The 20,922-nt window shown below is 42.8% G+C and overlaps 1 protein-coding gene across 1 annotated transcript; it reads left to right on the top strand.

The window, feature by feature from the left end:
• Positions 1 to 807: 807 nt before the first annotated feature.
• Positions 808 to 20,684, top strand: hells (helicase, lymphoid specific). The gene is made up of 23 exons (XM_039783380.1): positions 808 to 1,188; positions 3,660 to 3,757; positions 5,157 to 5,275; positions 5,618 to 5,740; positions 5,846 to 5,887; positions 5,980 to 6,007; positions 6,181 to 6,239; positions 6,325 to 6,366; positions 6,503 to 6,730; positions 8,210 to 8,392; positions 8,810 to 8,953; positions 9,354 to 9,550; positions 10,870 to 10,963; positions 11,579 to 11,740; positions 12,071 to 12,213; positions 13,761 to 13,905; positions 14,431 to 14,514; positions 15,222 to 15,341; positions 17,052 to 17,168; positions 17,422 to 17,581; positions 19,050 to 19,146; positions 19,280 to 19,356; positions 19,907 to 20,684. Exons 1-23 carry the CDS (start codon positions 1,181 to 1,183, stop codon positions 19,993 to 19,995), a joined length of 2,559 nt encoding a protein of 852 aa, XP_039639314.1. The 5' UTR covers positions 808 to 1,180; the 3' UTR covers positions 19,996 to 20,684.
• The last annotated feature ends 238 nt before the right edge of the window (positions 20,685 to 20,922 follow it).

Below are 20,922 nucleotides of genomic sequence, written 5' to 3'. Positions count from 1 at the left end.
CAATCATCCAATCCACCAAACACCAAACGAGTCAATGGCAGAATAAGCTGTTTGGCATTGGGAAGATTTGGCAAATTTTTCATGGGCGCAACCCACATAATCAGCGCTGCTGCTCATCCCAAATGCATGTTCCTTACGAATGGGGCACCATTTGAAAGGGAACTAAACAGGCTTTCCAACGATATAAGATTTATTGCCAAAAAGCATTGTTACCACAGAGAAATAATCTCCCAAACACAAATTTCTTTCCTTACTTTTTGTGCTAAGTTTATATTTTGCCTCTATGGACCAACCTTCTATGATATTTATATATGACGGCAAACAGTCCAATGTCTGTTCTATGTATTCTATTTCTATGGGATAATGCCGGCATTCGCGGGAAAAATCTGATTAGGTGTGGACCATATTTCCGCTCAGAGGGGCGGCTGTGATGTGAAATTGTTTTCTCTGTACATGAAATCCTCTGTAGCGTGTAAAATATGTTTTTCACTTCATCTATAAATACTATCCACTAGTTATCTTCATTCATGATGTTCGCATTTCCTGTTAAAATACTGCAATACCCATACTTTGTTCATACACCACCCTATTTTACAAGTAGTAGTTTCGTCCTAACTGGCGCGAAATGGAAACTACTAGATGCGTCAAGTGAGCCTAACTCCTGTAGAAAATAGCGGAAGTAAAGAGAGTTTGCCATAGAAATAAAAGATAATCACGCCCTCTCAAGGCAGGTCGCCAGCGTAACTAGATTTATTTTGAAAGGTATTGACCGGATGTAGATTCCTTATTTTCTGCTGCGAACCGTGCTTTAGGAAACACGCTGTTCAGTGCTGCAGCAGAGTAAATGAGTAAAGTTAAACTGTGCAGGACATTTGCACAATAGCTAAGGCATAACGTTAGCTACATATTTAAATTTTATTGCGATAACTACGACCCTTCTCACTCAGAAACGACCTCTAACCAGCTAGCTAGCTAGTTAAGACAGAGCTTTACCGTTAACGGTAACTTTGTATTACTAATAACCTGCTTGTGTCACGTTAACTTGCGACCAGTTGCTTTTTTGTGAAGCAAAATATAGCTACCTGTTCTATTAACGTAGCTAAATTAACGTGACGTTACCTCGAAACGTTAAATTAAGTTAGCCACATTATCCAAGTCGGTTGCTTTGCTTTTGTCAAAGATGAGCAGGTAAGTTAAATTTATATTTTTCGTTGAGTGACTCGTAGTCAAAGTAGCTCAACGTGTAACGTTTTATGCTAACATTATCTACTAAACATCACGGATTGACATGCATGATGGGTTCGCTTTTCTTTTACGTTAACTGTATTGTATATGTGTTTTCCTAATACGGAGGCCTAACGTTAACTAGCTAAATACTGACCGAACGCCTTCTCCTTATTGCACTCCAAGACTCTTTCCAAGCACATAAAAGGCTTTTCTCTCTCAAATGTTGTACACATATGTATTTAAACGTCCGTAATTCAGTAACTATGGGCGTACATTTTATCTAACAGTTTGGGTGTGGGGTTGGGGGTGGGGGTTTATGTAACATGGAGACCATTATCCTTTTTCAAGTTGAGTTAGGTTCATAGGTTTCCCACGTGGTCATATTATAATTATTAAATTATCTTGCCAGTTGTCGTCCACATAAAGATTATTTTTTTGTCTGGGGCAGAGGATGTCTCTTACTTAGATATTCAACTGCAGTTGATCTGCCACTTAACACCCTATTGAGCAAAACCCTCTGCTCTGATCTACATAATTCGCCTAATACCAGTTCACACTAATGGCTTGTTCAAAGGGAATATTTGTGTTGTGCCAATCGAGTGAGTTTGATCGCAGGATCACATTTTGATCATTTGTGTTTACTCGCACTGTTTTTGTGTCTGGGCAAGAAAGTAAATGCAGGAAGGTGGTCCTGTGTTCTGGACTAGTGCATATTTCTTCTTCTATGGTCAAACCAGCTCATTTCATTCAAATAATCAGACATGGTCTCTCTGGCTCTCTGTGGCTGCTTTCTCCCCAGGGGACAGGGCTTCTGTGAGCCTTAGTTTGTTCTCTAGAAGAAACTTTGAGCCTTCCGCCTCCTTGTCTTATCTCAAACCCTCAGAGTTCAGCGTGATTTATAGTCTGATGTCTGATGCTGCTCCATTGGGCTGGGATTATGGGGCGTGTTTCAACCCAACCAGGAAAGAAAATGACTCTGCACTCAATTGGATAGACCTACAACCAATCAGAGCAACGGAGCCAGAAGTAACAGAAGCTGCGAGACAAAGGCAGGCTTCGACAGAGAAAAGGCAGAGGAGGCGGTTTCTGTGTCGATCTGTTCCTCTTTTAAAATGAATGTGCTGTCGATATCTTCTATAACAGACGCGATGGCGGAATCTGCACATCTCAATTCTACAGCGGCAGCCATCTTTGTTGTAAACAAATTCAACCCAAGCGCTCTTTGGTGACGCGGTTGGTGATGTTACTGTTGATCATCTGTCCATCGTCGTATAAAGCCCGCCCTGACAATTTGATTGGTCTGAACAGCTCTTGTTCGAGCATAGTTGCTTCACAACGAATCAAGTCCAGACCGAACTTCCTGTCCTCAAATGTTGTGGGCGGGGCTAAGTTCGGCTAGCATCCAGGCTACGTGATTTTATGCGTCAGCGTAAAATCTACGGCGTGGCTACGTACGTAGGTACGAGGAGACTTGGACCCTACATCTTAGCCTGACCTTCACCTCTCAAAAAATTAAACTACACGTCGCAGCGACGCATGTCGCTCAGCCGTGGCTTGGTAGCGTTGCATCCCCCCCGACTCATTTCCTGGTTCTCCTTCTCCATAAACGTGAAATCAAGGAGAGGGTTAACTTCTCCTGCTCCAGATTTCCCACTCGCTCCAAAGGCGTCTCTCTCACTCGCTCTCCCACCTCCCCTCCCACACACACACACACATCCCGGCCCTGCTGTTAGATCGACGCACACACCAGCGCACAAGTATGAAATTCTTAGACTTACGTAGGCTACGGCGGAAGCTCTGTGTGGAGCCTCCGCAGTACCATAAATCACACTTTGCCCGACCGAGCGAGAAAATGCACACCCACCTACGACGCCGCCATCCTGGCACCCCGAGCTGCTACAGTTTGATTCTCTGCCAAATCGCAGATGGCAAAGCGCACCTGACCACAGGAGCCGTTTAGCTCACACTTGCAGAGTGCAAGTAGAGCAGTTGGTGCGTTTTGAGGTTGCATCGTATTCTCACCACAAACGAAACTGCTCCATAGTTTCTGAAATTGAAAGCTACTGGGACCACCTATTCACGGGGGTCTCTGTATGCTTCTTTAGTCTGCTTTTGGTGTGTTAGTGTGGCCTTTTTTCATCTGTGTAATAATGATGCAGTTTAATCTGCATCTTGACATGCAGGTCAGGTGGATGGATTACCGTGGCTAAGGAGCAGTGCTTACTAACATGGATTTAAACACATTTGTGCACAACATTTGAGAGAAAAAAGCCGTAGATGTTTTAATTTCCCTGGTTACAGACGTATAGATCTGTCATGTTCTGCAAAGTGATTTTCCAACATGTGACTGGAGTTAGTCCTGCCTCCTGTAAAAGCAGCAAGAAAGAATTCACCATCTGGTTTTGATTTTGTGTTCTTCCTCGTGCCGACAGCGTGAAGGAAGAAACTCGAAGTGGTTCCCCTCATTGCCCCAAACCTGATGAGTCGGAGGAGCCGCTGGGCACCGCCATGGAGACCGGAGCTGCAAACGGTCAGTCACAAAGGACCCCAATATGTGATTTCACGGGGCTCCTGGATTTCCTTGAGCCAATCCAACTTTAATAGGGTTACTGTCCTAACTTAAGGTTGACATAATGTATTTTATTCATGCTGCGTTTACACGTGGCCGGCCATTTTCATAAACGGACATTTCAACTTCTCCGTTTTGAAAAATAACATTGTGCACAGCTGTCAGTTTTCAGAAAAGTGTTTGTTTACACGTACCCGTGAATATATGCCGTCAATGCAGTCAAGAGCACGGCAAACCTGTAGGTGGCGGTGTAACGAGAAGCTCAAGCCCACGTTAGCCAATCAGAATCCCGAAAATAGCAACATCGGTAACGAATCACGTCCTCTTTCTCTCTCTCGGCTGCCTAAACCTCCGTTTGTCTGTTTACATGCAAACGTGCAAACGAAGATTTCAAAAATCTCCACTCTGGCCGGTGTTTTTAGAAAGACTCGGTTTCAGAGGCGAATTCTCCGTTTGCGTGTAAAGGAAGGGCCCAAACGAAGGGAAATGTCTCCTTTTGTAAAAATAACCACGTACGTGTAAACAGGGTCTCAGTGTTTCCCATACATAGCTTCTACTTGGGCGCTCCGCTGAACTGTATTCATGGCCTCTAGCCCGAATAAAACCAGAGATTTAGTTAAGTTGACCTTTTTAAAACGTTTAAACTACAACTCAGAGTTGTTTGAGTGACAGAAATCTGTTCAGATAAGGTCTCATTTGGCTGCAACACAGACATGCATAGTACAAAACAGCATGTTTAGGATCCCCCAGACACCGATCAAAACACTTTAAAGAACGAACAATGATCTCTGAAAACAAAACCAGAACTAACTTTAGATAGTCTCACTCTTACACGGTTTAACAGGCTTCAGGAGGAGATGGTGTTAACGTGTAGCCTAACTATAGATCATAGTGTTGTTTCAAGGTTAGGTTGTTTAATACAGGCTCCATAACATTTGGGCTCCGGGGAATCCGGTATTTTATGTGCTGAACCATTAAATTAGTTTGACAATACAACCAGATTTGATTTAAAAATAAAAAAATAAACACACAAGCTACACATCTGTATCATCTTCTAATCTAGTTTGTTTAATATGTAAATAGTTAAAAATATCTGTTAATTTTCTTTTCAATAAATAGTTTATAAACCTTTTGATTAGTTTATTACTGAACCCAGCCATCACACGGCGCGCTGTCACATCCTGTGCCCCCCCACCCCTGTGGAGAACAGTTATTACACGAGTAAACTTACCTGTGCAGGAACTAATGGGAGTTGGATCAAGTTCGGAAAGATATGGTACTGTTCTGAAAATAATGAGGCCATGTGGACTTCTTCAGGCAGTGACCCAGCTTGACCCTCACTGTTTATTTTTTTTTAAAGATGTCAATGTGAAATCTGAGGAAATGTCATCTGAAGTGGTCATCACTGAGGCAATGGAGGAAGAAGAGAAGCAGCTGATGGAGGAAGGGGAGAGGAAAGAGAAGGAGATGATGGAAAAGGTGTGTTGCTTATTAATTCTTCAGGATGTGTGTTCTGTCCCTTTTTTGTGTTTTTACTCTACTTTAAAGTCTGCTGCTGGGTATTGAGTCGCCCATACCACTCGGGTGCGAGATAGGAGCCCTGAATGTTATTAACAAAGTTCTTGTACGGCTGCTTGTGTTGAGACAAGTTTTAACCTTTTGACAACTTTAGCTTTGTTAAATACAAATGGTTTTGGAGAACATATTCCTCAGTTAGGTATTGAAAAAAGTCAATTTAGGTATAGGTACAAAGAATCATATGGTATTGGCAGTAGTATTTAAAACAATAACAAATGATTGTTGTGCAACGCTTACCACAAGGCCCGAGAAGCGCGGGAGAAGGATTCTCATGACCTGCGGTTCAAGAGGCTGCAGCATTTGCTTCAGAAGAGCAACATCTACTCCAAATTCTTGCTGACTAAAATGGAGCAACAACATAATGAGGTACAGTGTATGTGTGTGTGTGAACGCCAGTAAGTACCTGCGCTGTGTCTGCAGGCTAAATCACTACTAACGCCTTACACTCCGTTTTTCTGTCAACCATTGCAGGAGAAACTCAGGAAGGAAAAATTTGAAAAGAAGGCCAAGAAGGTAAGGGAAGTTTTTTACTGAAGCTTTTGTTTCAGCTGAACATTAGAGTACTCTTATTCATAGGTGTGTGTGTTTTTGTCTTTTAAATGCAGAACGCAAACGGTGCAGAGCCTGAGAAAGGTGAGCAGGCCTCCTATTGGCTCTTCTACTAAATACAACATGTACAGCTCCAGTACGCACTGATATTTACAAACTAACAGCTTAAGGAATATGCTAAACGCTGCTTATGTAAACTTCAAATCCAAATATGTATACATATGTGTGAAGTTTTTGACTATTCCCTGTTGAACTAGCTAAAAAGAAGAGGAGGAGGGACGAAGACTACAAAATTGCAGATGTCATGTCAAAAGAAGTAAGCTCTCGTTTGTCTTTTAGTCTGTCTTGGAACTTGCCATTTACTGATCTGCTCATTGGTTCTGCTTAATTTTGTCTTCCAGGAAATCATGTCGCAAGCTAAGAAAACCAAAGTGGAGGAAATGGTAATGGTTCATTTATCTTTTTACGAGATGTCAAGATATTTTAATAATCCAGAAGGGTGAACATTGGCTATAGGAAACTAGGGCCGTTGAAGGCAACGCGTCCAACCGTACATGTGCATATCAAACATTTGATCAGGACCAGGCACCGGCCCAGAAGAAACTAGAAGCCGAGGATATCGAGAAGATGAGCGACTCCAACGTCGACATCAAGAACCGTCTGTCGGAGACGGTGCGCGACAACGCCAAGCATCTGCTCCATCCGCACAGGAAGGTGAACGGCCAGCCGGTCCCCGCCCAGCAGCCGGAGCTCTTCACTGGAGGGGTCATGAGGTCCTACCAGATCGAAGGAATCGAGTGGCTGAGGGTGAGTAGTTGATGAAAATGGGATTGTGGAAGGTGACGTTTGTTTGCTCGAGACTAGACACTAAGCCTTTCCCAATTCCAAAATTGGGAAAGGCTTAGTGGCTCGACGGTACACGTTGAAGTATGGATTTGATTCGCGGGGTGTTTTGCAGACTGTAATGTTGTTAGTGTTATACAACGTGGCATCATGACTTTGCGTAAACATACGCTTACACATTACGTGTTATCTGTACGCATTTTGAGCTATCCTCATGTATGTCTACGCTGTATACAGCGGATGTAAACTGGCGTCGCCACGTGGCATCTTATCGCGAGAACGTGCCGTACTATCGCCAGAACGTCGCGCACGTGTAACAAAACTTTGGGTTTAGGAAAAGAACATTGGGAAAGGCTTTAGTAACACAAAAACACGACTGTGACCAGCGTCACACGCTTAGGACAACAATAAACGGTTGGGTTTAGGAAAGGGGAAGGCTTAAAAAAAAGTGTGAAAAATGCCACACGCGGGACGCGACCCCATCTCTCCTGGGACAAAGTCCTTACATCCTTTCATACTACTCGCTACGGCGAAAATTCACACGTAATGTAGGTGGCTGAACGGCGTCGATAAACACGCTAAAAAGTGATTATGCGTCTTGATAACACGCCACAATGGCATACGAATTGGCGTGTCATACATACACCACTTTATGAGATCAGCCTGGTGTTATAAGTTAGTACTGCACTTAATTAACCGGACCCAGGGTCAGTCTGATGAAAATGGCTGTCTTTGCCCGGTCAGCTCCGAGTGTCTTTTTTTTTTTTTTTTTAAGATTATTTTTTTGGCTTTTCCGCCTTTTATTTGACAGGACAGCTAGGTGGGAAAGGGGAGAGCGAGTGAGGGGGAAGACATGCAGGAAATCGTCAGCAGATTGGATTCGAACCCTGGACCTCTGCATCGAGGCATAAACAACCCAGTATATGTGCGCCTGCTCTACCCTTTGAGCAACCCGGCTACTCTGAGAGTCTGCTTTGCACAGCTGTGGAGGGAGCTCCAAGATTAGGTTCTGTTCTGCCTCTGTTTAGAAGTTGTGACTGTACAGCTCACAGCAACTATTGCGTTTCATCAGAGTGAAATAATAGACACTGAAAAGCCAGCGTTACGTAGCACCGACCTTATTCAACACAACAGTTGGGATTTTTCCTGTCAACTATCCGCTCATGCTCCAGGAAAGTGATGATGAGTTTGCGTGGTATATCCAGCAATCCTGTAACGTTGGAAGCAGCAAAAAGTGAACCGCAGTCCAAGCCGGTAAACCTCCCCCACCCTCGCTGCTGTCCAGAGCGTGTCAACAGCCTCCTGTGCCAGCAGTTTATTGTTCGGCAGTTTAGTTTTATTCACCAAGGAAAGGAAGGAAACAGAATGTGAAGTAGATTAGATGAAGGGCTCAAGAGAGATTTGTGTGTAAACCAGCAGCCTGTGGTGTTCCCTCTGTGTCAGATGCTGTGGGAGAACGGCATCAACGGGATCCTGGCTGATGAGATGGGACTGGGAAAGACCATCCAGTGCATTGCTCACATCGCCATGATGATAGAAAAGAAAGTGCTGGGCCCCTTCCTGGTGGTGGCCCCTCTCTCCACTGTGCCAAACTGGATCAATGAATTTAAGCGCTTCACACCAGAGGTAGGTGGACATGTTGTTATCTCACCAGGCGCAGAAGTCTGAATGACTTTCTTGTCTGACTGGTCCTTGGAACTGATACCCACCTCAGCGAGTTAAAGACAGACAGTTGCATTGGGATAATCAAGGTCACACAATGCTAATCAAGCCTATCGCTGCCAGAGAAAGCTCTGTATTTCTCAGTATACCGGAGTTGTGGTGTCTAGTATTGTGACTCCAATTGCTTTTCTTAAGCATGTCGACAGTATTTGTGCAAATACTCTCACTGGCAGAGGGGCGAGACAAAGGTTCCACCTTCTAGCTTTAAGTCAAGTTTGCAGAGAACTTTCATTGCAGATTTGACGGGACTTTTTGTTGTTGCGTGAAATAGTCTTGCACCTTGTCTGTTAATGTCTGAGCAGAGCCATGTGTTTGTCCCAGGTGTCTGTGCTTCTTTACCATGGTACCCAGCCGGAGAGGGCCAAGCTGCTGAAGCAGATGCGCAGACCTCAGGGGCCCCTGAGCATGTGTCCTGTGGTCGTCACCTCCTTTGAGATCGCCATGATTGACAGAAAATTCCTACAGGTAGGATCCATGATCATCGTTTACTTTAAACAGTAATAGTCTCTCATTTATCAACAGGTCAGTATTTAACTATAGAGATGCATTAGTTGTAAAGTAATCGTCGACTATTCTGATAATGAATGATTAACCCTTTGAGTCATTTGTCAAGCAAAAAAGCCCAAAACTTCTCAAATGTGATATTACTGCTTTTCATTTGCATATCTGATTGTAAACTGAATGTTTGTTTTGGACAAAATACAACATCTTGGGCTGTTAATTATAGCAGGCATCCCTGACTATTTTGTGACATTTAACAGACAAATGATCAATCGAGAAAACAATAGTTTTATTAATTGATATTAAGCCTTTTTTTTTTTTTTTTTTTTTTTTCTCCTGTTCTCATGTCTGCATTGTGTTCCAGCGCTTCCAGTGGAAGTACCTGATAGTGGACGAAGGCCACAGGATCAAAAATCTCAACTGTCGGCTGGTGCGGGAGCTGAAGTTGCTGCCCACTGACAACAAGCTGCTGCTGACTGGCACACCGCTGCAGAACAACCTGGCTGAGCTCTGGTCCCTCCTCAACTTCCTCCTGCCAGAGGTCTTTGATGACCTCAAGAGGTATGGATTTTTTTTGGTCATTTTTCTTGTTGATTACTGAGTGATGATCACAATACTGCAACTGCTCTGACTTTTGTAAAGCAAAACTAGAAAATCTTAAATTGCTCATATTAAGCTTTTTGGCTTTTTCCCTTTCCTTTATTGTGTTATATATCTTTTTTGTGCACGTTATAGGTTTACAAAGTGAAAAAACCCAAAGTCCCCCCCCAAAGGGTGCTCGCCTAGCTGCTAGCATGGCACTCCCTCATACTCCTTACCTAGGTACTAGGGGTGGTGCGGTTCACACCCACAGTTCGGTTCGTATCACGGTTTTAGGGTTATGGTTTTTGGTTCTTATTTTTTTCTTTTAATCTTTAACACAAGAAAAAAAATAATAAATAAATATAAATATATATATATATAGATATAGATATAGATATAGAATGCATGTTGCACAATACATGCACACAGTGGCAGTTCTATCTATTGTTTTATTTCCGCTGTCATCATAGGGAACATAAAATCCCAAATGTTCCCACACGCCAGACTATATACGACGCTGGCGCATCCTCCAGCTCCGGGCTGCCTTCCTTATCTCTCCCACTTGACATTTCTGCACGTGACGTGACCTGCAGCAGCACGCCACGCTCCACTTGAGGAGCGGTCGGCTCGGCGCCTATCAAAATCTGACCAATCTTTTAAACTGACCTTTGTCGATCAAAAAGCAGACCGGTTCAGCAACTGTATGGCCTATTTCTCACTTTAAATTTTTTCAGAAACATGTTTCGGTGAACTATTTTTGTAAAATACGATATCGTATTCAGAACGAGACGCCATTTAGAGTCTGTTTTGAAATTCGGGAGCAGCAAGACCCACGTGACGCGTTCGTCCAATCAGCTGCCAGGTGTTGCTTTCGTCACGCTCATCCCCCTCGTCACTTCCAGTAACTGTTTTAACATGATGTCGAAAGTGGGCGCTACGGCAGTAAGCGGTTAGTTCACATTACCAGTGTACTGACGGACCGTGCGACGCACACACACTCCGAACCGAGACAAGGGAACCGAACGGTTCGGATGTTTTTGCCCTCATACTCTGCTTCTGACTGGCTAGTAGTCCTTACCTAGGTACTGAGCATGTGCGACTCCCAACAAAGATGGAACAGAATTGAGATGCCTCACTCTGTAGCTAAAACAGAGAGCTCAACACACAGGGTGTCCTTAGCTGTATAATGGTAGGGAATACCCTGTATATGCAGTTAGATGTGACATTGCTCTGACCAGTTGTTCAGCATTAAGTCAATGCTCAGATTTAACCTTTTTGTTGACATGTTTGCTGTGTAGCTTTGAGTCGTGGTTTGACATCGACACCATTAATGAAGCCGAGAGTGTGGTGGCTACTGAGCGCGAGCAGAACATCCTAAGCATGTTGCACCAGGTCAGTCCTCCAAACCATCACTACACAGTAGATTCATTAGAAACTATTGCACTTATACAAGCATTAAATATGTGTTTTGATAGAAAAATAAGTATCTATGTATGTAAACGTCTTCTAATTCCATTTATAAAGTGCAAATTGGTGGACGGAAGTATTCCCAAGTTCAGTATTTACCCAAGAGGTAACTTTGGTTAAACTGTCTGAATCAGAGATCTGCTCTCATGAGCAGAGAAGTGATGTACTGAGGCAGCTTCTGCAGGAGACCTTTTATTATTTAATGATAGAATGTAGTTCTCTTCTTGTTACTCTTAAGGATCAGCCTCCTTTTTCATTTGGTACACTGTGATGAAATGAAACGCAAATCACAAAATCAAGTTGTTTAGTTGCAAGTTTGAGTGAACAACATGAGAAGAAAGTATAAGTGTGTGTGTCTGTGTCACAGACATGATGATTCTTCAATCCAATAATTGTTTTTGTCCTCAAGACATGCTTTATGCTGTAATATAAGAAACATACACTATATCCCATCGTTTATTGTATCATGATGTTGCGAACACTCTTGGATTGGCCCTGTAAGGGTTTTGTGCATTGTTCTAAAGGTTTTCTTTGTTTCAGATTCTGACTCCGTTCCTGCTGAGGAGGCTGAAGTCGGACGTTACGCTGGATGTTCCTCCTAAAAAGGAGATCGTTGTTTTTGCTCCTTTGACGGCCAAACAGGAGGCCTTTTACACTGCTGTGGTCAACAAAACCATCGCCAAGATGCTGGGCAAGGAAAAGGTCTGTCTGTACTATAAATTGGTCTGTTTGTTTATTTTCCGTGATGGCACAGGCATTATGGAACATGACCTCACACAAATTGCAACATAAACTTTCATCTGATCTAGTCTCATAAGTCTTATTACTAGAGTGTTTGTTTGACAACATTATGGAAAGGATCCCTACAGAGAGGGATTTCTTTGTTAAAGAGTAACATCCTTTTTGTTTAACATGAAACGGCCCCGAAATCACCACCACCAGACTCCATTTAACAGAAATGTCAGTCACCATGAAAAAAAGAGCCAGTAAAAGCTGACTGATGGAAACCGTCTGCTCTCTTGGTTTATTTAGACGGAGGCTCCTGTAGCGTTGACGTCAAGTGGCAGGCCGAAGCGTGGCAATCGAAAGGTGGTCAACTACAAAGAAGCAGATGGATACGCAGAATTTGACGAAGAGAAATATCTGGAGGCGCTCTACAAGGAGCAGGGGGAGAGGTCAGCACTGCCTACACACACCTTCACTTGCTTATTTAGTTGTTGGAAGCGTGGGATTTCCCCCTTTCTGGTCTTACATATCCCTGCCTCTGCTGTAGGGATGTAACAATTACCTGTGTAACGGTAAACCACAGTAAAAATGTTGACTATAATGATTACCGTTTTCATTTCAAATATCACTATTATCACGGTGGATTACCACGCTGTGGAAACCGCGTGTTCCCAGCTTCATCAGAGTCTCCTGAAGGCGCACTGCGCTCAGACAGGAGACGAGGACAGGACGCAGCAGCTCAGCTGTAAACAGACTTTTTTTTGTTTTTCATTCCTTTCCCATTTTCGGACTTGTTGAAGTGATGTGTGTAGCCCAGATCGTAAGTTAAAACTATTGTGTAGCTTGCTAAACTGTCATGGGTTTTACTTCCTCGTTATCTGTGTAAACGTTAAAGCTGAAGTGTTCTGCTACGATGTGGATAAATTTAGCCCATGTTACGACGAGACATTTATTTGGAGAGAGAGATATAAATTATCGCCTTGATAATATTGCTGTTGCTATGTTTCTTATTGCATTGCTGATAGATGTGCAGATTGTTTAATATTACTTGTGCAGCCACGTGTTGATATTCAGGTTGTGTTAGGGCAATTTGCTCCGTTATGGATATGTGTGCCGTAATAGATGTGGCTTATTCTCGGTTTGTGTTACCGAGCAATATGTTACATTTATGTTAATTATTACAGAGAAATTAATATAATTCTTAGTATTGTTTCTTGTTATATGCTGGTGGCTATAACATTTAGTTTTGGTAAATAATGTTCATAGTAAGTCAGATGTTTTATTAATGTACATTATTTGCTTATATTTCAGAACCACATCCAACTTCACATGTAACGTCAAATACAACTTCATAGTTAAGTTCATGTTGGAGTTGTAAATAAATCTTCCTGGATCTCAAAGTCGGACATCTCTGGTTCAAGTTCTTACCGGACCCCCTACAGCGTGCCAGTGTTTCTGTAGCCCGTTTTAAATAGTTTTTACAAGCCTATTGCCTATATTTTTGTAATATAATAAACACTATTACTCTTTTTGAAACTATGTCGGCTTGTGTAGGCCTATGTAGGTGCTGTCTAAACCTATTGAACACACTTTTAAAAATACCGCGATAATACCGAAAACCGTGATAATTTTGGTCACCATAACGTGAGGTTAAATTTTCATACCGTTACATCCATACTCTGCTGGAATATTTTCATCACCATTGGGGATTTAATGTACCCTTTAAGTACTGGTTGTTTAACAAACCTTGCCATGTTTTGAAAGCATGTTCTAGTCCAGGGTTCTTCAACGTTTTTTAAGCCAGGGACCCCTTAACTGAAAGAGATGGATCAGGGACCCCCTTAATGCGTACTTTCAAAGAAATAACAATAATTTGGTGGTCCTCCTGCTGTAACTCTGAGGACCCCCTCTGTTGAGGATCTCCATTCTAGACAAAAAATGCTCTCAGACTTGTGACTGTGTGTCAGTCTAACTTGAATCCTCCTATCTCTTCCAGGCCCCCCCCGGTGCTGGAAGTCAAGAGCCCGCTGGATGCCCAAATCAACCTGAAGCTGCAGAACATTCTCATGCTTCTAAAGAAATGCTGTAACCACCCCTACCTGTTGGAGTACCCCCTCGACCCTGCCACACAGGAGTTTAAGGTAGCGCACAGTCACTTTTTTTTATTTATTTTATTTTTTATATTCACAGAGGACGAAGGTACATTTAGATGAACAGGAATTGAGTAGATGAACAGAATGCATTAGGGCTGGGATGATATGCTTTTGTCCCGGTTCGATTATTTCTAGAGACCTATCATTAGACACAAGTCAGTCAGTCTGACATTTATTTCATTTGTAAAACGGTACATAACCTGTATTGTCTGCATTTTCTGCTTTCGCTCTGTTTTGCTGGAAACTGATATGATGTAGTCACCATCAGCGGTATCGTATAAACGGAAAATATTAAGCTGAATCTTCGCTTAAAAATAAAACAGTTATTGTAGGGAAAAGAATCGATTTTAAAGATCGTTGCAAAAAAATCACGATAAATATGATTTTCTTTTTATTTATTTTTTTATTTTTTAGAATGTATTTAGTAATGAAATTGAAGAAGCACAGTTGGTATGCTAGTTTGTGACACGTTCCCTGCTTGACATACTGTCCATCGTGCTGTCCTCCCTGCAGATTGATGAGCAGCTGGTGCAGAGCTCCGGGAAGTTTCTCATACTGGACAGACTGCTGCTTGCACTGAAGAAAAGGGGACATAAGGTGAGAAGGACACCAGTAGCTAAACGTCAGCCAAAATGAAGTACTATTACTATCTAAGTAACTATTTATCAGCTATTAATGAATTATTAATTAATGAATAGATCTAAGTTGAGGTCTCAGTACTTGCATTTGACCTCTGGTGCTTCAGGGTATATCTACTGTAAGATAAATCACCTGCTGTGAACCACCAGGAAGTCCTTCTTTTTTTATTTTTTTTGTGAATAACAATGTTTTTTGGTAATCACAAAAAACAACAACCTAGAACTCGCTACATCAACATCAAACCACTGACCTTCCAATTAGTAGATGACCACCTAGCCTGGTTATCCTATAGAGAGCTGCTGCTCCTCCAACTGAAAGTTCTGCTTAAGTAACAGGCAGTGAGAAAGTTGAATCAGTGGGTGGTCAAAGGTTTAGAAGTTCCTCCCTAGTGCATGTGATTCGAGGGAGAGATAAACAAATAAAGTGCAAGAGATCACAACACCGAGGCAGCCACTTGCAGGGCCATCTTGATCTAAAAAATCTAAACAAAGTAAAGGCATGTAGCATGTACAGTATTAGCGCAGTAATCTCAGGTACACCTGCTTGATGCTGCTGCTGGTGTGTGAACAATCCTCTGCCAATGCGGTTTGTTGTCCTGTTATATTCTACAGTATGTCAGCGTATTTCTGACTTGTATGTGTGACGGATTCGTTGTTGTGATCCAGGTTCTGATCTTCAGTCAGTTTACGACCATCTTGGATCTGTTGATGGATTATTGCTACCTGCGGGGCTTCCAGTACAGCCGACTTGATGGCAACATGTCCTACCCCGAAAGAGACGAAAATGTGAGTTTTGAAGTTGAAGAAGGCTGTGCAGAAAGGCTTTGTGTAGATTGTATATTGGCTGTATTTTTTTTTATTTTTTTTACGCATTTTAACGCACACGGGTTCATTGATTTGGTCCCGCCCGCCGATCCATAGTTAAGGAAATCCGAAAGCGATGCAGCGCTGCATCTACGCACGGTACTCGCCTGAGATTTTTCTCAGTAATCCGTTACCTCGGGCTCACAGCACGTTATTTTGACCAACAGTGGGAACTGCGGGTGAATGCTTTGACTGTTAGGTCGAACACTTACTACAAGTAGCCAGACATAAAGTCCGTACACTGACAACGGTGCACGCAGCACGATTACAGCAGCCAGGAAACTCCTGTTTGAGCGTATGCGTCGCACAGAGCCTCCACCGAGCAGTTCATCAGTTTCGATCACACTTTATTTGGATTTATTTTTGTATCGCCCCGTTTTGATTAAAAGGGGATTTTTTTTTTTTTGTGAGCCTTTATCTTCATATTTATTTTGATGTGCGGTTAAACACAATGACAGTAGTTACATGACATTGTTCCGTTTAGCTAACCAGTGTACTTTACAATGTGTCTTTTGCTGTAATGCATGAGTTCCATTGCTTTTTTGTTGTTGTGTGATTTAACATTTTTTATTTTTTAACAACCTACAAAACCGACTGTACAACTGGCAACATAAACGCGCCGTTTGCATTTACGGCGAGCAAGCTGCCGATAACGTTACGTTATACTAGTCAAAACTCGGCAACAGCTCAAACATGTCACTGACGTTACCACCTAACGTTACTTAACTTACTCCTCTTCAGCCCCTGTGGGATATAAGGCTGCAAAGAGATCTCTTCATCACACAATGTGTTGCACATCTCCCTGTGACAGGTGCATCTTGTCTAGCAGCTCCTCCAACAACGAGGTGAAAGCTGTCACGGTATGGGTTAACGTTAGACTTCCTCTGTTACAGGCAGGCACCGCTGTGTTCACTATGCCCTATTGCCTGACTGACAGGCTGAGGTTGTCGGCCATTCTTGTCTAATTTGTGCTACTTTTGTAACAGGGTTGCTGTGTACCGACATATCGCAGTGATGTGTTGCTGCTTCCACAAAATTCCTAGCGTCACAGCCCTAGTGTTCAGTTAACCTTTCAAAGTGTAAAGTGGGAAACTACATTGTGTTAGTTATGTTACATTAATGTCAATATGTCCATCTCTTGTTTCTTGATGGACAAGAGTTGAGTTTGCCATATTATGCGCTTATAGCATATTTTTTGAGCATATGGTACATTTGAGGTTATTCTGGACAATATTCTAGACAGTATTTGTTGATGATTTGGATTGATGCAGTAATAATGGACATTTGCATAAAGCAAGCATATTTGTCCGCTCCCATGTTAACCATATTAAAAACCTAAAAAAATCCCTTTTTTTAAAGTACACATGGAACCGATAAAAAATGTGTGATAAATTTGCGATTAATCGCAAGTTACTCCGGACAATCATGGCGATTAATGGCAATTAAATATTTCGCTCTATTGACAGCCCTGGTATATTGTAGTAGCATTTTTTGAGCAGGTTACTGTTGATGGCTCGGAGTATATTCAGCTCATTAGGAGCGATGCAATTCTAAAGAATTCACAACACATTACCCCTCAGTAGACTTTAGAGTGTGTCCGTAATTACTAACGATCAGCTTCTTCTTCCCCAGATGACCAAATTCGCCAACGATCCCGAGGTGTTTCTGTTCCTGCTGAGCACCAGAGCGGGAGGACTTGGGATCAACCTGACAACTGCTGATACTGTTATCATCTTCGACAGTGACTGGGTAGGGGGCAGATTTAAAAAATTCAGAAAAGTATAGTCAACTAGTGTTCCGTGTGTGTGTGTGTGTGTGTGTGTGTGTGTGTGTGTGTGTGTGTGTGTGTGTGTGTGTGTGTGTGTGTGTGTGTGTGTGTGTGTGTGTGTGTGTGTGTGTGTGTGTGTGTGTGTGTGTGTGTGTGTGTGTGTGTGTGTGTGTGTGTGTGTGTGTGTGTTTGTTTTGTTGGTCAGTGTGTGTTTATGCTTCACTCTCCTCTCAGAACCCCCAGGCAGACCTGCAGGCTCAGGACCGCTGTCACCGCATCGGGCAAACCAAACCAGTGGTGGTGTACCGCCTGGTCACAGCCAACACCATCGACCAAAAGATCCTGGAGAAGGCCTCAGCCAAAAGGAAACTGGAGCAGATGGTCATTCACAAGAGTGAGTGGCTTCACTTTAATGGGATACCTAGGTGTATAGGTTTGCCAGATGCACAACTATTTCAGAAGCAGCCGTTGTTACTGAAAATCTGCAGTCTCCGGCTCCCTCAAACAACGCTAATTAAATTTTGTATAAAACAAAAAATCACAAGTAAAGGCCATCCATCTTCGTCCGCTTATCCGGGGTCGGGTCGCGGGGGCAGCAGCTCCAGCAGGGGACCCCAAACTTCCCTTTCCCGAGCCACATTAACCAGCTCTGACTGGGGGATCCCGAGGCGTTCCCAGGCCAGGTTGGAGATATAATCCCTCCACCTAGTCCTGGGTCTTCCCCGAGGCCTCCTCCCAGCTGGACGTGCCTGGAACACCTCCCTAGGGAGGCGCCCAGGGGGCATCCTTACCAGATGCCCGAACCACCTCAACTGGCTCCTTTCGATGCAAAGGAGCAGCGGCTCTACTCCGAGCTCCTCACGACTGAGCTTCTCACCCGTTCTCTAAGGGAGACGCCAAGTAAATACAATCTGAGACAGAAGCCATAAAAAGTGCAAGGAAAAAAATATACGTAATAAAATGTGAAATAAGCTCATATAAAGGACAGTAATTGCAAATGAATAAGCTGAATGTAAACATGAATGTAGTACATGCATAATGAGAAGTAATGTGTGTTAATCGCACATTTTTTAAATGTTCTAAATGTACTTTAGGCCAGTGTGTACTTCTTCTCTACTACTTCTGCTTATTCACGTGCACGTATAACCTAACTCCACTTTCCCACTCTATTTTGTCTCTTGGCACTGCTAATAGCTCTCTGGAGCACATACCTGGTTTTCCTGTACCCCTCTAAATCTCCTGGGGTCTCATTTATAAAATTGTGCGTAGGATTCTTACGAAAAGTGTACGCATGCCCAAAAGCCAAAAATGGCGTAAGCCAAAAAAATAATTCCGATTTATAAAACCGTGCGTAAGCAATGTTCTGTTTACAGATCACAGATTACCCACAAGTGTGTGTACGTGGATCAGCCTCTTATCCCGCCCTGTACACGCCCAGTCTGTTAGGTCCCGGTGTTAGTCCTCTACAATGAAATACAGACACACTTTACACTGTTTAACTTTAGCTGTCAGCATCTTAACTGGGTTTAATCCAGCTGCTAGTTAACGGTAGGCTAACGCTACCTGCTGCCAAGTGTAGCGTTAGCTAGGGTCACAGGCAGCGATGCTTCTGTTGCCTCTAACGTCCGTTTTCGGAGCATCAGAGAAGCGCAGGCATTTCTGTCGCTGAAATGAGCCGGTAGGTAGCGGTCGTTAAGGCACCAGTGCTATATTGGCACCGGGTTTCGGTACCCAACCCTAGGTGGAAGGGACACCACTGTGAGGAAAACCGATGTATACTCTCTGCAAGGGTGGTCTGAAATATATTTTCCAAATGTAGACTTTTGATGATTTGATTTCTTTTGTTGCTTTTCTCCCCGCAGATAAGTTCAAAGGTGGGAGGGCAGAGCTGAACCAAAGTAAATCCTGCATTGATCTGGATGAGCTGAAGGAGCTGCTTAAAGCCAGAGGCACTGAGAAGTAAGAACTCCTCCCTACTCTATATCCTCTCTATCTAGAGAATGGGAAGAATAACTAACGCTGGTTCTTCACTGGGACAAACGTGTCGACGTGAGTGGCGAGTGACATTTGGCTGTAACTTTGTTCCACTCAGAGAGGTGAAGGCCTCAAGGGGGAAGGTGATCAGCGACCAGGACCTGGAGCTTTTGTTGGATCGCAGTGACTTGCTGGGTGAGGAGACAAACCACTTTTTCATTTTTCAGGGGGGACTTGCAGAAGAACTGATTGCAGGGCAGCAGAGTTTCTACTTATTTAGGTTCCCCTACTAACGGGCTTATGTGTTTTACAGTAAAAAGCTCTTCTGTAACTCTTCAAGGCCTCTAAATTTACAAAATCCACATTACATTTTAAATAGAACATCCCAGTGTTTGCAAAACACCGAATACTGTCTGGCCATTTGTCTCATATAGCTCTTTTTTTCACCAAATAGTTTCCGGAACCAAACGGTTGTTAATTTAGTTTTCCACCATCCCAAAAGCTTAAAGAGATGGTTCGCAGTAATTTCACCCTAGGGTCCTTTGCGCAATACCCCCCCCCCGCCGCCGCAAATACAGCTGTAATGTGTTGACCACGTTGTCCCTTCAGTTGACTGTCATAGTACACTTTCTATTGACATTGACTCTTCTGTGTATTGACTACTTGCAGGTAGAAATTGTGATTTCATCTCTTACCTGAATTGAGTTTAACGAGTGAGCTGAAGGCATGTGTCATTTCTTTTCAGACAAAGAAAAGGGGAGAATGAAGAAAGAGAAAGTGGGAGTCTTCAGAGTGATCGATGCCGAAGAGACGTCTGAGATCACGTTGACCTGAAGCGCTTCAGACATGAACTTTTGACCCCAGTCCTTAGACGGCTCTCAACTGCTGTCACTTGTTGTATAGAAAACCTAAAAACTGCTGTTTGTAGACCTTTTTATGTCTTTTACTTCAACTGCCTTTTTAGTCTTTTGTTAAATGAGCTTTTTGTGTAACTACTGTATAATTTTTATTTCACTATCATTTGGGTTTTTGATGGCCGTTGAGCTATTTTGATAAGTTTCGTTAATATTGCCCATACGCTGGCAGTGGCATTAGGACTATCGGAGGACATTAGAACCTGCCAGTGAAACGCACAAGACAACCTTTCATTTTTTTAAAGCCATCCAAATGTAAATTAGACCAGTAGACTGACTGGTGTAGATCCTGTCTTCACTTTTAGGATGCTGTTCACATTATTACCACATTTTTCTTAAAAGAAGTTTATTTATTTTATTATTTTTTTGGGTCTTCACGCAAACTGTCTTCTGACTATTAGTGTGCTTGTCTATGCATCGGTTTTACAAGACAAAGTTGTACTGACGTGATCTAGTCCTGTTCGCTTCAAAAACAGTCAGCCAATCAAAATAGATCTTTATTATCTTTAACAATGTTGTAATCTAAGCACCTTCCTGCAGGTTAAGCTACATGTTCTTTTATATAAATAAACTATGATAACTTTGTTTTTCCCCAGCATTTGCTGAAAACCATTGTCCTGTCAGCTTCGGTTTCTAGCATCGACTTTCAAACTTCCAGAAAACGTGATGCGTTCCTGGAAGGCCTTTTCCAGTGCACGTTGAGTCACATTGGTTCTTGCCATACGTCTCGACAAACGGTCCCACTTTTTAAATCCATAAAAAGATCCTTGTGACGTGAAAGCTGAATGGAAACTGGTTTTCAACAGCTCGCTCGCTCAACTATAATTGTTTTGCTTGAGTTGATGCC

The sequence above is a fragment of the Perca fluviatilis genome, chromosome 19, assembly GCF_010015445.1.
Source record: "Perca fluviatilis chromosome 19, GENO_Pfluv_1.0, whole genome shotgun sequence".
In the NCBI taxonomy this organism is placed as follows: Eukaryota; Metazoa; Chordata; class Actinopteri; order Perciformes; family Percidae; genus Perca; species Perca fluviatilis.
Note: the sequence above shows the minus strand (reverse complement) of the source record. Positions and strands in the feature narration are given on the sequence as shown.

Excerpts from the sequence above, each read along its gene's own strand:
- hells (XM_039783380.1), top strand. Across the intron at positions 12,214-13,760 it reads TACAAGGAGCAGGGGGAGAG|GCCCCCCCCGGTGCTGGAAG; the intron begins GTCAGCACTGCC and ends TATCTCTTCCAG. Across the intron at positions 19,147-19,279 it reads AAAGCCAGAGGCACTGAGAA|AGAGGTGAAGGCCTCAAGGG; the intron begins GTAAGAACTCCT and ends TGTTCCACTCAG.